The sequence below is a fragment of the Drosophila mauritiana genome, chromosome 3L (genome assembly GCF_004382145.1).
Source record: "Drosophila mauritiana strain mau12 chromosome 3L, ASM438214v1, whole genome shotgun sequence".
Classification (NCBI taxonomy): Eukaryota; Metazoa; Arthropoda; class Insecta; order Diptera; family Drosophilidae; genus Drosophila; species Drosophila mauritiana.
This window is the reverse complement of record NC_046669.1, coordinates 13,270,006-13,284,533: the sequence shown is the minus strand read 5'-3', so window position 1 is coordinate 13,284,533 and position 14,528 is coordinate 13,270,006. Positions and strand designations below refer to the sequence as shown.

Genomic DNA, 14,528 nt, shown 5'->3' with positions numbered 1-14,528 from the left:
GAAATGCACTTAATTGCCGTTGGCCGTGTTTAGCGGACCCTCAGTTCCAGCTGCAGCTACAATTAAGCGGGGCGAGCAAAAAATAGTAGCACCACCAGTACCGCCTGCAGTTTGAGCCTGGCTCCTCTCATTCATTATGCATTAATGTAAATACGGTAAATGCTGTCCAATCATTAACATAATTGAATTACAAACAAGCCCAATCGCAAGCAGAGAGCCCCCAAAAATTTCGACTCCGCTCCATGCGCGTGCATAAATCGCAATTTTAATTACTCGCCTCTGACTAATGGATTGTTCCGAAAAAACACGAATCCGTACCGGACTACACCATTAAATATTTAATATTGTGGGTGGGGATGGGCGGTTAGAGGACGAAGGGCTCGCCCACTTCCTCACTCACGGTTATATAAAGCAATTGAATTTTGCAGTTAAAAGCTTCAATCATTTTCAATTGCCGCAAACTAATGGCTGATTATAAAATATTCATGCGACAAGCGGCAGGCGATGAGACGACAGACTTCCATGCGGAGGCTAATGACAGGACTCGGTGGGTCCCAGGACCTCCACTGATAAGCCAATCTAAGGCCAGGAAGCCCGGGGGCGTGTCCAGAGCCGCCCATTTTGCCACTGTATGTGCGGTGCAAATAAATTACACCTGGGAGAGAAATATATGTGTATGTGTAGAAGAACCGAAAGGGTCTTCTTCTGGCTGATTATTGATTTGCTCGGGTTTCTGCGGTTTTTGGGGGGGAAAAGGATGGCCAGCCAACCGATTCGAACACTCTGTATAAAGCCCTCAATTAAGTTTTATTTTAATGCATTTCATTTGAACGTCTTTTAATGGGATTTTTCGTGCTCTGGCACGGGCATATTACTCATTTGCCATAAACCAAAAGGTGACCACAACACGTAGCCGTCCCAGAGCCATATCCACCCCACATTGAGACCCAAGCCCACTCCCAATCTCGATCCCGAGTGGATGAAGAGAGAGAGAGAGAGAGAGAACGTTAAGTGTTGGCTGGCCAGAATCGACATGGGTCGCTTGGGTGAGATTTAAGCTTTAATGATGCATGAAGCGGCACAGGATGTGGCTGCCCAGTCGTGGGTAAAAGGCAATGAGCGCAAATGTGCAGGAGCGACAGGACAGGAGATGGGCTTGCATATTGAGTGGCATTTAAATGCTTGAAAATGCTTCGCTGGCCAAATGTGTTTTGGGAGGTGTTTATGAAGAGGTCCTCCGCCGACCTCTTCTCTACTCGACACGACCACCAACGAAAGTTGATTGAATTTGAGTGCGGGGCGACGGACTGGCCAATGCCGATGCCGACTACCGATTTAATGGAAATGGCCTTTCCTGCTAACACCGTTAACGCTAAAGCTCTTTTAAGCGTCACTCTTGTTTCGGCCAAATATTAATTTGCTCTTTTTTCTTCTCTTCTCTTTGCAGATGAACCGTGCTTTACAGCTGAAGCCAGCTGAAAATGAAAGTCGCAGCGGTAAGTAATCACCTGCCATATTCATTTATGCCCCACACACCCAGAACTGTGGACTCCCCGCCAGAAAATCAATTTGTGAGTCTCCATAGGTGACCCAAAACAAATAATTACGAAAAACTTGACCCGTCTTCGTTTTGGGGCGAAAGTTTTTGTGCCAAAGCACTCAGCCGAGAAGTGCAGAGGCAGCCAAAGTTTTTGCCGCCCCCCACACATCTAAGCATTCTCGCCTGCTATTTTCAACACCTACAACACACGTCAGCAAAAATTACCGTCGCACTTCGATAAACTGTCAAAACTGTCTGCAAAAATTTGACATTTCACAAAAAAAAAAAAAAAAAAAAAAACAGAACAGAGCCGAACCGAACCGAAGCGAACCTCGAAAAAATACTTGGAAAAGGTAGAGAAAATGGGAAAAGCGTATAGCAAAACAACGTTGAACTGTCAATGGCAGTCAGCCGGGGCAAAGTGGAGCGGGAGCGGGAACCGGAGCAGGAGCAGGACACGCTGGCCAGGGCGCCATATTGTTTTTACTGGGCCCCTCACACAGTTGTCGAGCTTCACGCTTGTTTGTGACAGCCCATCGACCCAAGTCCCCTCGATATAACCCTCCACCTCCCCTGCAGCGCACAGCAGAAAAAGAATGATAAAGATTTGCATAATTTACACAGCACTTCAACTTTGTTTTTTGGGTCAGGCCGTCGTGGCCCAAGTAGTTGTTGCTTTGATAAACTTATTGACAGGCTCATTATGCAGCAGCTTCAAAGTAATTTCAATATTCCCACCCGCTGTGGGTTAGATCCGGATCATCGGCCCATCTTCCCATCTGCCCATCATCCACGACGCCATCCCATGAAAACCGCTCAATGAAAAGGTACAATCGCACAAAAGTATGGTACACATTTCGCAATCATCGCAGGATGCCCCACGGGCTGAATTGGACTAAAAGTCAGTGCACTCCGCAATCTTTTAAGACATTTTGCAGCTGGCAGCGCTTATCACTGCAGAGCAGAGAATGCCAGCGCCCGAAAATGTCCATTGCACAAATTGCTTGTGCACACACACCAGCGCCAGGACTTCAACTTCAGCGCGAGAGGGGTGGAGTCCTGTGGAAGGACACAGCCATTGCTCATAACAGTCGCTGTCGCTGGTGGCTGTGTGGCACAAAAACCTTGACAAAGTTGATGTGTCAAATCAGCAGCGAGCGCAGGACCCTCCTCCGGATGACCTTTAAACTTTGGCAAAGGACATGAAAGCACTAATCGTTACGTTGCTCCCTTTATTCATCCGTTTCTTCTTCGGCTGCTGCTTCGATTTCGCTTTGCTGCCGCTGCAGAGCGCTCTGCTCCTTTTGGTCCTTTGCTCTCTCTCTGGCAACAATTTAAACTTTTCTAATCCGCTGGGGATTGGGAACTTGAAGCAACTCTCGACTCAGCTCAACTCTGCCAACTTGCCGGCAATCTGTCCGCACAATGGTGGACCTGGTCTATAGGGCTAGAGCTTGGACTTCGGCTTTGCCAAGGACTAGGACGTACAGCTTCCAAGAAGCAGGCCCACCAAACCATCAGCGACGCAATCAAGTCGACATTTTTGTTTGTTGCTTTGTTTGCCCCATCCTTATACTCACTCTGTTGGCCGAGTTGGAACAAATTTCTAAGAAATTAAAGCGCTAAACTTTTTGGGCCGCTATCAGCAGAGCACTTGGCAACTCGGCACCAAGTCCTGCGACTTTTGACTTCGCCTGTTTGTGCCTGTGTGTGTAAAAAGGATCTTTGGCTTTGGCTCTTTTGGTTTAGGCCAAAATGCAATTAGACAAGGACAAGTTTAATTGCTGGTCTGCCGGCTGCTGCAAGTTTTCACCCGCTGACATTTGCATTTTTCAGCCTCACAAAGATGCGTAATTTATTTAAACTCAAATCAAGCATGAAATGTGAGTGGTGAGGGTTAGGTATATGAATATATTTATTCCAGAGTTGACAAGTGCTGAAGGAACACTGATTGAAAAGGGTTGTATGCCCCCACGCAAGTCTCCTGCTCGGCCTGCTAACTTCATCAATTTTAACTTACTGAGGCAGGCATTGTTGACATGTCTGGGCTTTGACCAAGTCAAACCATTGCTTGCCAATCCGAGAACGAAACCTTAAATCCCCAGCCAACAGGACCTCGAGTACAATTTGTTGCCTTTGTCTTTCATCTGGTGTCCTGTGTCCTTCGTCCCGACAACGTTTGTCGCATTTGCAATCTACTGTGCCATATCTGAGTCTGATGACTTTCATTTCATTGGCACACACACACACACACACACATGTCCTTGCTTAGTTATTTATCTTGATATTCCCGCCCACACACACATACACATACACACCATGCTTCATCATTATCAAACTCATATTGTCGTCTGCCTTTTCCCTCCCGTTTCTTCTCCTTCCTTCACGCGTAATTTGTACTTGTCTAACACGTAATGATGTCACGTAAATTGCATACGTTCGCTTGCGTTCTACGTTGACGTGTTACGTTTGATATTCCTCGGCTGCAGGACGAGCGACTTAAAGTCAAATTAATATCACTCATACGACCCGTAAGCGAAAAGAATCTGCCTTTAGCTGGGCAAACGAAACATAAATTGTGAAATCCCACAGATACGCACAGATTTATGTTTCTAACTACGCATTAATTTCCTTACCTTTATCCCTGACTCCTTGTCACACGTCAGTAAATCAGATGACGCTCCAGCCCTCTTCCACCTGGGGCACTTCCCGTCTCGCCTCATCCATCATACTTATAAATATTCATTTCCTCCTGCGGTACGGGCGGGGGTATGATTGCAAAAGATTAAAAATCAACTCCATAAAAATTTCCTCACATCCCTCACCTGATGATAAATGACAGTCGAAAATTAACCAAAAAAATACCCAGTCTTGAAAAGGTAGAAAGAACATTAATGTTGAGAACGATGTGTGTAGACCGCATGGGTACGTCAACGTAGAAACTGCCGGCGAAAGTAAACTTTTTCGAGAGCTCATTATAGACAACGTCTGATCAAATTGAAAAGCAATGAGCTATGAAACAGAAACCCCATTCCACTACTTCTGCTAATAAGCAGGCTGCGAAAAGTTTTAGGGCGAAAACTAATAATAATAATAATACGCAGTGTTGGCCGCTACCAATTCCCGACCAAAAAAACTTTTCTCATTTCGTTTGCTGCCATTCACTCTCCCCCCTACACAAGCCCCCTTTTCTTACGCCTGATTACGCATTTGAATTGTGTTTTCCCACTTTGGCAAGTGCTACACCGAAGAGTATCCTTTTGACCATAAAGTAGGCGGCACACACTTTCTCTACCTGCTGGCGGCGGCCTTATTAGTCTCAAACATTTTTATGGCAGCACTCGCAATTTGATTAGCGCAAATAAAGAGAGACAAATTCAATTGAATTTGTAATATAGATTGACTGCCAATGATGATTGGCTTCAGCTGCGGCCGCGGATGCCACTTCTTTTATCTGTCCCACATGTGTATGTATGTGTGAGTTCCATTTTTGTGGGGTGCAAATTAAAAGGACGGGGATATTCGCCACTAAGCCCCAAATAACAAAGCCTCCGAGCCCAGACAAAAGGCATAAATAAAGCCAAGGCAGCATCTACGCCTAAAAGCAGACATCAATTTCTGCCTTTCTGCGTTATTCTTCCCACTTCTCTTCCTTTTTCTGCTCTTCTCGTCTCGTCTCCTCTCTTCCTTTCGCTTCTCAGTCGGCGGAGCTCAATTCTTTAATCAGCTTAAATTCACACGTACCAAAAGCGACGCACAGCCATTGATTGGAGGCTTACCCTCCCCGAAAAGTCCTTTCCAGGACTCGGTTCCTTTTTTTCTGCTCCTGCGGCTGAGACTACGCTGCTTTTATCAAAGCCAGTTCAAAGGCTCGTATGTGTATTTAGGCTTTTATTGTTTTTGACCTTTTTTCCCGAGCAGACGAAATAAAAATCGATTTTTTTTCGCACACACTTTCGCACTGACAACTCACGCACAAAATTCAGTGACGGAAAAGCGAAAGAAAAGGAAAAGCCAGCTCAAATAAAAGTAAATCACAAGCATCGCTGTTGGCAGCATTCACAAGTTCAAATAAGCGATAATAAGTATTTATGGGCGGGGCAAGCAGATTCGGTTTCGTATTATATATATACAGTTGGAAGGCCCAGAACAGCCTGCTAAATGCGTTTTAATGTTTTTTAAACTTTTGCCTTGCTCTCGCCAACGCTCGCCCTTAAATATTTAAGTATACTTTTAGGCGATTCAAACGGCCGTATAGTTTCCTTTTCATTCCCTTCGACAGTTTCAGTACCCGGCTGCGCATCATTTTTCTTCGTTGCTTGATTTTGTTTTTACGAGCGACTGAAGCCTGTCAATTGGCTGAATGCCTCGTAAAAATGCCAGAGGCCTACAAGGAAACTTCCCTTTTAAGCAAGCAGAATACAAAACAAAAAAAAACACAACGGGGCCAGGAAAAACGAAAAGAAAACGATTTGTTATGTTTTCCCAGCGCAGCGCAAACAGGAAACGGAAGAGCACACGAAGACCATTTTGTCTCTTTCGCTCTGTTTTGTTTTTAGTTTGTTATTTTGTTTTCCTTGGCCCACTGCTTAGGCCTGCCAAATGTCATCATTAGCGTTTCAATTGCCATTTTAGTCCGTGACACTTGAAACATTTGCATAAAATACCAAAAGTCAAGTTTGTTGACGTAGACATTTTTGATGGGAGGCTCCTTTCATGTTTACCTTTGGCAGCAGAGTGAAAGGCGGCTCTCAAGTAACCGAAGTCAATATGCCCTACTCTAAAATGGTAGAGTGCATACATTTGGAGAAAAAAGACGCAAAAAATCAGGGGTATAAGTAAATTAATTTATAAATAAGTTAAAAAAACTTATACAACTTCTAAAAGTTGTACGCTTTAGAAACTAATTTCAGCAAGAGTTTGAATTAGATACTATACTTTTGTATCTGACCAATGAGTTTGAGCGGGTTCTTAAGCCATTTACTCGAATCCTATGTATTCTCCCATCCACAACCAATTTATGAGCCATTTCGGCTTATTGAAAACGGGTTGGCGTGGCTTAGCCACGATTAAGGTCTTTTTGGCCTTGCTTCCTTTCAGTCAGGTGCACCCCGCTGGACACAGCACAAAAACATTTCTTTTTGGCCGATCTTATCGGTGCGGCAATTGTCTGACGCTTTTTGCCCCGGGTCTCGGCTTTTGGGGTGTCTTCATTTTTGTTTTGGCCAAGGGCCAATGATAAGCGACACGCAAACGCGACACTTTCGTGTGATGATATTGTGGAGTAGCGGGGGCATGGGAATAAAAAGGTGAAATTGTGGCCGCAATCAATAGACTTAGATGATGGCTGGAGCCGCAAGGGGACGGCGGGGCGTATGTGTAATATAAAACGTAATTATTTCTTATGCAATATGGGTGCCCGGTGTGGATAAGCATCTGGAACAGCATTTTATTGTCGCGGAGCGGGGGAAACGGAAGATGGAGGCGCATTGTTTTTAATTGTTTGTCGTGGCAGAGTTCTTCTTTTTGCAACACAGAAAATGCAATATAGATCGTAATCTTAATTGCATTTAGAGTGCCCCGCATTGTAGGTTAATAATCATAAATGTTATGGTAATAGTTACGAGTGTTGGGTCACTCCAAAGGGATGGGCACTCGGCTGGGGGCGTGGCAGGCGGTTTAGTAATTGTCAAGCGTTTCAGTTACAGTGTGTTGTGGTTGCAACCATTTAGGGATTTAAAGCCCGAGTAAATAGCAGTAAATCAATATGGCAATGTAAGTGAGAATATTATTATTGCTTGAATATTTTACTTTATTCTCAAATGAAGTGATTTTTAGACTTATAAAATATTAAAACGAAGTTAAAGCAGTCAAGTTCTTTGCTTTGCTGCGCCCAATACAATTTTTCATGTCCTGCTTCAAATCCTGCAGCAGCTTCCGTCTTAAAAGAACCATTCCTCCTTACGCGTGATCTGGAGTGATTGACCTAGCTGTGGGCTAGTTCTGTTTATGAGCAGGGGTGAAAAACAAACAAGTCAGCTAGCACAACATAGCAGGACTAAGGAATATAAGCTGCACATACTTTAAATGCAGTTGACGGTGGGAGAAGATGGCTCCGAGAATCCTACGGAATCGTGCACATGACTTTGAAGCGACTTTGAGGCAGGCAACACTGGTGAAAGGAGAAAGAAGAAAGGAAAAAGGACAGGCGCAGGACACGTGAGGAACATTAATCTTTTCTGCACCACTGACAAGTCAAGACAGTCGCCGCTCCGAGCAGCTATCCCTGCTTAATGAGCTGTGGCTCTCTGACTGGGCATTAAAAATTATGAAAAGACGGGCAAAAAACTGCTGGCGGCAAATGCATTTAAAATGCAATAATAAAAATGATAATGGCATTATAATACTAAACACAGACATGCCCAGCCACAGAGCAGCCTTCGCATTTAGAAACAATGGGCAACAGGAAGGCAGCAGAGCGCATTTGATGGCAGAAAGTATGCTACATTACATTACTTGCAGCTCGTTAATTTTTATAGCTGCTGCCTTAATATGAAATGTTGTTAGGACGACAGAAGGCCACCTACGCCCTAATATTGATTTCACCTAAATTAACACACGCCGAGAAAACTTGTCGCCAGAATAAAAACAAACAAAATTCACCCGAAAAACTTATTTCTCCCCTGTTGTGGCTTTTCGTCCCCCGTTGTTATTTTTATGAGACTTCATATTATTTTACTTTTTGGCTGCCTCGACTCTTGGCTTTAATGTGCCAAAATTTCCACGCAAACACCCCGCCACCCGCTGTCAGCCAACTGGCCAAAACATGTCTTTGCTCTCTGGCAGCCCTCCTCCGACGTCTTCTATTAACTTATCAAGATTTGTAAAGTATATGAGCCGAGTACACGTATATATATATAAATGTATATATATGTAAGTGTGGTGGGGCAAGGAACGCATAAAACTGCTATCTGTCTCCTTTACACGTCCCCGTCTGGGAATGGTTCAGAGATATGGCCAAATGGCGTGTTGGCAGGCCACAAGGAGCTGCGGCCGATAGGAGTCCTGCGGTCGGTACATAATACATTAGAGCAGCTACACAGGATATGGAAATTATTCGAGGCTACAACCCACTTCCTTGCACCCCGATCCTCTCGAACGTGTCACAAAAACTATGCAACAATATTCGCCAGTGACTGCTTTTAGCCAAGTCTCTCGTCATCGGTCAGGAGTAAATGCACTTGCAACTGCATCGCCACAGCACATCAATGACCTGACAGATAAGGGAGCTGGACGGAGGACTACGTCGCCCATGGGTTACACTTCGAGAAAACCGAACACTAATCTTGAAATGATTTGTATTTGGAAGCAAGATATTGGATGCGCCGCACTCAGATTTTATCCAAAAATTCTATCCCGATATTTCCGATAGAGGTTTTCCTTTTTTGAAATTTAATTTTTGTCGAGTGCAATCCCTGTTCGGATTCCTGACTGACGACCCATTGCTCTGCTGTTGTTTTCGTCTAGCGTTGATTCTACGTTAGATGTGTGTGTTTGCTTTGTTTACGGGATACGGGATGCAGTCGGTTGTGTGGGTGTGTGTAGGTTTGGCTTCTGCTAACTAACTCGACGGCCGGCAGGACGCTTAAGCCTTCAATAACAGGAGCCAGCAGCAACTAAACTTTTTAGCCTTTTTGTTATGGCATAGGATCAGGAGAGCGTAGCCGAACCAGAAGCGAAAAACAACAGGCAGCCAGAAGAATTTATATGATAAGCGTAGGACAGGCAAAGCGTTTCGGGGTCCGTCAACGTGAACTCCAGGGTCGTCGTGGCCCTGGTCCCGGTCCGAATCCGTCCGAATCCGTCCATGTCCTGTGAGCCTCAGTGGGAGTCTCCTATCAACAAGAGAGAGCGAGTGGGAAAACACAAAATATGACAGCAGCAGGAGGCCTTTTGTTCTCCTCCTCGGCAGACAAACAACATCAAAAATAACAACAGGCAACAACAACTATAAGTCCAATATGTACGCTTTAAGCATAGCATATTAGTTTGTTCTAGGGGCGGACTTTTTTGGGTGGGAGTCGGGGTTGGCCTCTCCGAAAAGTGAAAAAGAGGATTCCCAAATAGCCAGCACAGTCCTGAGCCTGATGTAGTTTGTTGTGTGAAGACAACAACAACGGCAAATATTGTTTGTAAAGCCAAATGCATGCAGGATCTGGCCAAGAGAAGGAGGAGCAGCAGTGGGAGGATGACGGGTGGTGCCAGGAGGACAGACAAAGGCTTCATCGTGCGGGTCAGCGAGCTTCGCTGCATGACTTGCTGCACTGCATAGATGGATGGATGGATGGATGGATGGATGGATGGATAGATGGATGGCCGGCTGAATGGATGACTTGCCCACCGGCCCCAACCCTCCAAATATAGATAGATATATAGATGGCCGTATGACTCGACTATGTTTTGTTGCCGGCCACATTTGCCCCGGGCAAATATCCCTCTATATGTACTCCCATTCCCTTTCCCCGAAAACAACAGGCGATTTGTTGGGGTAAGTGCATTGCTACCGAGTGGATTGCCGAGCTTTAAGTTTACTTTTGCATAGCAAACAGGCAGAACGCCAACGGGCGGTTCGATTAGCCCACCTTATCAGCTCATTTCGCTCACAAATTTACTGTGGCTCCAAGCAACCAGGTCGACGGACCAACCTGACCAGGCGAAAAAGTTATTTGATGAATGCCCATAGTTCTTTGCTCTATCCCCATCTCCCTCTCTCTCTCCCTCGCTTGCCCTCTACTTTCTCCACCAACTTTGGCTATAACTCGCAATTTGTGCCAAGCAATTATGAGTTTTCTTCAAAACAGTTTTCATCTTCTGGGCAGGATATAATGTTGCCAGGACGAGTCTCGGTCGTCTGTGTGCATTGTTTTTAATGTTCTCTGGCAGGGCAAATGTAATGCAATATAAAACAAAAAGAACGAGAGGCGAACAAAAAAAAATGAGCAAAAGGCATTAAAAGGAAATGCTCACTTTCAAGTTGTTTGTCTCTCTATCTCGTTTGCCCCTCTGTGTGCGCACACAATTGTCGAGCAGAGTCCTGCGTCCTGCGCCGAGTCCTGCTCGAATCCTCAGTCGAGTCCTCATTGCCATTCCCATTCTCGTTCTGTTCTATCTTGTTTGCCTCAAGTTGCACATTTTCTTGTTGCACTGTTTGACGTAATTATAATTGAAGTGAAGTCATGAACGAGTTTCAGTTTCTGTCTGGCTCTGCCGCTTATGCTCTCTTTCTGCCTTTCCGAGGCCATAATGAGCATGTTAACAGGCAGACAATGGCACTCGAATGCGAGTGTGGTCTGAGCCATAAGCTCCATCATAATTTTATTACCCTTCTGTGCAGCGAGGGACCGTTTGAATGTCGTTTCAAAGTCAAACGCATAGTCGTCCTTATCGTACTCCCCCATCAACGTCGCCGTCATCGTCGTCGTTATCCTGCCAACTTTCAATTAAACTAGCTCACATATATTTTCAAAGAGCAGCCAATAAAATGTAATTTTTATGGCGAAAATACTGAATGGTGCCCCTTTTTAATATACCCCATATCCATTAATCATTTATTTATTAATGGCCAAACTCATCTTCGCTTTCATTCGATTACGTTTTCGACATTTTCCAGGAGCACAAGCACATGGATACATATATATTTTCATTATCCTAGTAATTTTTTAACTATCAGACAATGTGACGTCCTCGTCCTTCGCAGCTCGCTGGCGTTATCCTTCATCTCGTCAGGGCATTATCCTGTTCTTGTAATTAAAAACATGCGCGTCTCGCTCGCTTATTTGATGGACTCCCTTCTGCTTCCATCTCCTCAGATCACTCTCTGACTGACTAAATGGCAAATTTCATTACGTTGATGAGTTTATGGTGCTGCCGGCTTGTCTTGGCCCGGAATGATAGCTACCCTCCATGTTGGCAACAGTTGTGTTTTATAACCACCAAGCGTTTTGGCTAATTATTATTTGGTATTAAGTTTCCAATGCTCCGAACCCAGAGCAAGGACATTCGATTGGCCGAGCAGATGTTACGCCTCGAAAATTGTCTCCATTATGAAACAAAACTGAAAATTGGTCTTGAATCCATTTTACCATCTCATCCCACCCACTTACGAGGCAACGAGGCGGTAGTGGCGCGTGAAGGACATGTGGGTGGGTTTTGGCCGAAAGTGACATAAATATGCAAGTAAGCTCCTTAAAACGGCTCCTGCTCGTTGGTCAGCGCGAAGCGAACTGTGAAAACTTATTAAAATTACAGAGCAAGCAAACGGAAGGGCACGAATGGATATGGATGGCAGGCAGGAGTCGGCAGGACTCACCCAGCTTAAGCCCCGTCTGCATAAGCAATGAGCCCCCAGTGGAACAGACGATAAATTTCTGCCCAAGAGTTACGTCTGCCGGCTATAATTGCAACTGTATTTTAAAAGAATTATGCACGTGCAATTAAATAAAGCGACAGCGCTTGAAAGTATGCAACGGATAATGCAATAATAACAACAATAAATGCCGCTTCTTTGGGGTGGACCAGCACCCAACAGTTTTCCACTGACAGTTATTGTTGTGTATTTAACTGTAGCATGCAAATTAACTTTCAATTTCCGAGCCCCTCCATCCAACTTCCCCCCTCTCTAGCGAACCAGAGACAATCAAAACTAATTTGCATAAATGTTGCCAAAGCAAAAACCCAAATAGCTACGAGTTTTGGCCAACGAACCAGTGAAACTGAAGTTGCTGGCAGGGGTAGACAGACGAGAATTTGCGAAACAAAAAGTCTAAATTAATAAGTTTCTGGCCAAGAGAATAGGGCAACAATAGAGAAGAGGGTTTGCTCTGAGGGGTATTCCCCTGAAATAAATTACTGCTAGAGATCTTGCCCCGTCATCTCTCAAACTGACAGCAGACGCAGCAGGCAGTCTGGGCATTCTGGACACTCTGGGCATTCTGGCAGCCGGAAATGCAGCCTGTGGACAGCTTCTCCTCTTCGCTTTTTCCCATTGTCCGAGCCGAACTGATTCCACTTGGTCCCGGCTTGGTCCTTCGTCCTGTCCAGTGCTGTCCTGCCATGCTGTCCTCGGTTCAGAGTGCGGCGTCAAAAGACATCAATAAAATGGCGACCACTGGCGGCGGCACTCGCCGGAATGCAAAAATACACAAGCTGCTTTAAGCTCTGCACGATGCTGGAATTTAAGAACTGCATTCTGTTGGCATCCTCCGGCCAGCGATGCTACTCGGGTCACAAATGTCCTTGGCAAAGGGCGAATATCGACAGCTATCATCATAAATCCGCCACTGCGCCACCGCATCCACACTACCCATTCTCAACTCTTTCATTCATTTTCAATTTTCGCCGGCTGGCCCTGGCGCAAAAATTTCACAACTAATTGAATATTTAAAACTGCCAAACCGCAATTTCAAATTTATTACCCCAAGGGCGGGGCGGTGGTCAGTGTGCCATTACCTCACTTTCGTTTCGTTTCGAGCTGGAGCTGGTATAAAATGTCACTTAATTGCAATTTAGTAAATTGTTTTCCATGTTGTATAACAGCAGCGGCAACAAGCAGTCCTGCTGCCTGTGGGCGTGGCACACTCGCACTCACACCCATACGCGCACAATAACACATCGACATACAGGCACACGTATATTAAAAACCATAAATTTTGCGGTGATTTATCTTAATTTAAATGTTGCAACAATACATCGGAGCAGCAGCGCCGGTTGCTTTTGTTTAAATATAACAAAGCAACTAAGAGTATGCAACGGTGCACTTTTTTTTCGATACACGCACACACACACACCATGCATATAGAACCTGCCAGGATATTGGTGTAATGTAGCGCATTTCGTGTCGTCTACCCCGGAACGTAGATGTAGATGGAGCCGTAGATGCGACCAAAGAATGTTGTAGCTTTTGTTATTTGCCGCCATGCTGTGTGCGAAAAATCAATTAAAAATTCATCAAATAATTAACAAAAGCAGCGCTCTGAGTGCCGTCGCACTGGGGAAAATTAACGGGGTGGCGGTGGTGCGGGGATACCGGGGCCATCATGGGGTTAAACAATAGCCGTCTTCTTCTTCTCCCTCTGGGGAGGGTTTAACTCGGCCTCAACGGTGGGTGGTGGTGGGTGGTCGGGAATTGGGCGGTAATGCTGTTGCTGCTGCTGCCGCTGTTGCATGTGTGCGACGCGCAAAACAAATTAAATTCAATTTAGTCAGCAGCAGCAGCTTCAGCCGAGGGGGCGGGATCAAAAGGATGGGGGGCAGCAGAAGCAGCAGCAGCAGCAGCAGCAGCTTCTCCTGCAAGAAGGTGCAATTTTGATGGATTGCTTTTGCCTGCCTGCCTGTTAGTATGCCTGCCTCCTGTCGAGAGCACAGGAGTTGGGCAGGACCTTGTTTGTTGCTTAGCTGCAAACTTTGCCTGCCTGCGCATATGCCTGTATGCGTGCCTGTATGAACGCCATTTGCATATGTGTGTGTATGTGTGCCAGTTGAGGCCAAGTTAACGCAGCTGCATTTAAAGTTTGTTTGCCAAATGGCCAGGAGGAGCAGGAATGGCAGGGGGGCCAGGTACAAGAAATTAAAAACTTTCCCCCGCCTAATGACATTATGCATTAAAGCGTAGAACACTTCCACACACACTTACACACAGACATCATTAAAGCGCTGAATAGCACTTTGTCTGGAAAATCAGTCTGGGTTTTCCATTAACCCATATATTCATAATTAATTGTTTGCCTGAGCAGACTTCTAAGTGAATTTTCGTTCCCTTATTAATGGCCCACTACCTCGGGCCGTCTGCTTTGGCCCGGAATGGCTAATTAAACATACAAAATCAGATCCCGACCGGAGGCAACAATTTTTCTTTCAACTCAAGCCACACCAAAAATCACAAATTTCCGTTTTTTAATGAATGGCTCCTGGCAAACCTGGCAAACAGCAG

The 14,528-nt window shown here is 45.2% G+C and overlaps 1 protein-coding gene across 30 annotated transcripts in view; it reads left to right on the top strand.

Moving 5' to 3' along the window:
* LOC117139762 (CUGBP Elav-like family member 4) overlaps positions 1–14,528 on the top strand; it is a 243,562-nt gene that overhangs the window by 147,198 nt on the left and 81,836 nt on the right. For all 30 annotated transcript variants that reach the window (XM_033302353.1, XM_033302345.1, XM_033302350.1 and 27 more), the window contains one exon: positions 1,448–1,496. In XM_033302353.1, the coding sequence (XP_033158244.1) occupies positions 1,448–1,496 (49 nt within the window). The remainder of the gene's footprint in view (positions 1–1,447; positions 1,497–14,528) is intronic.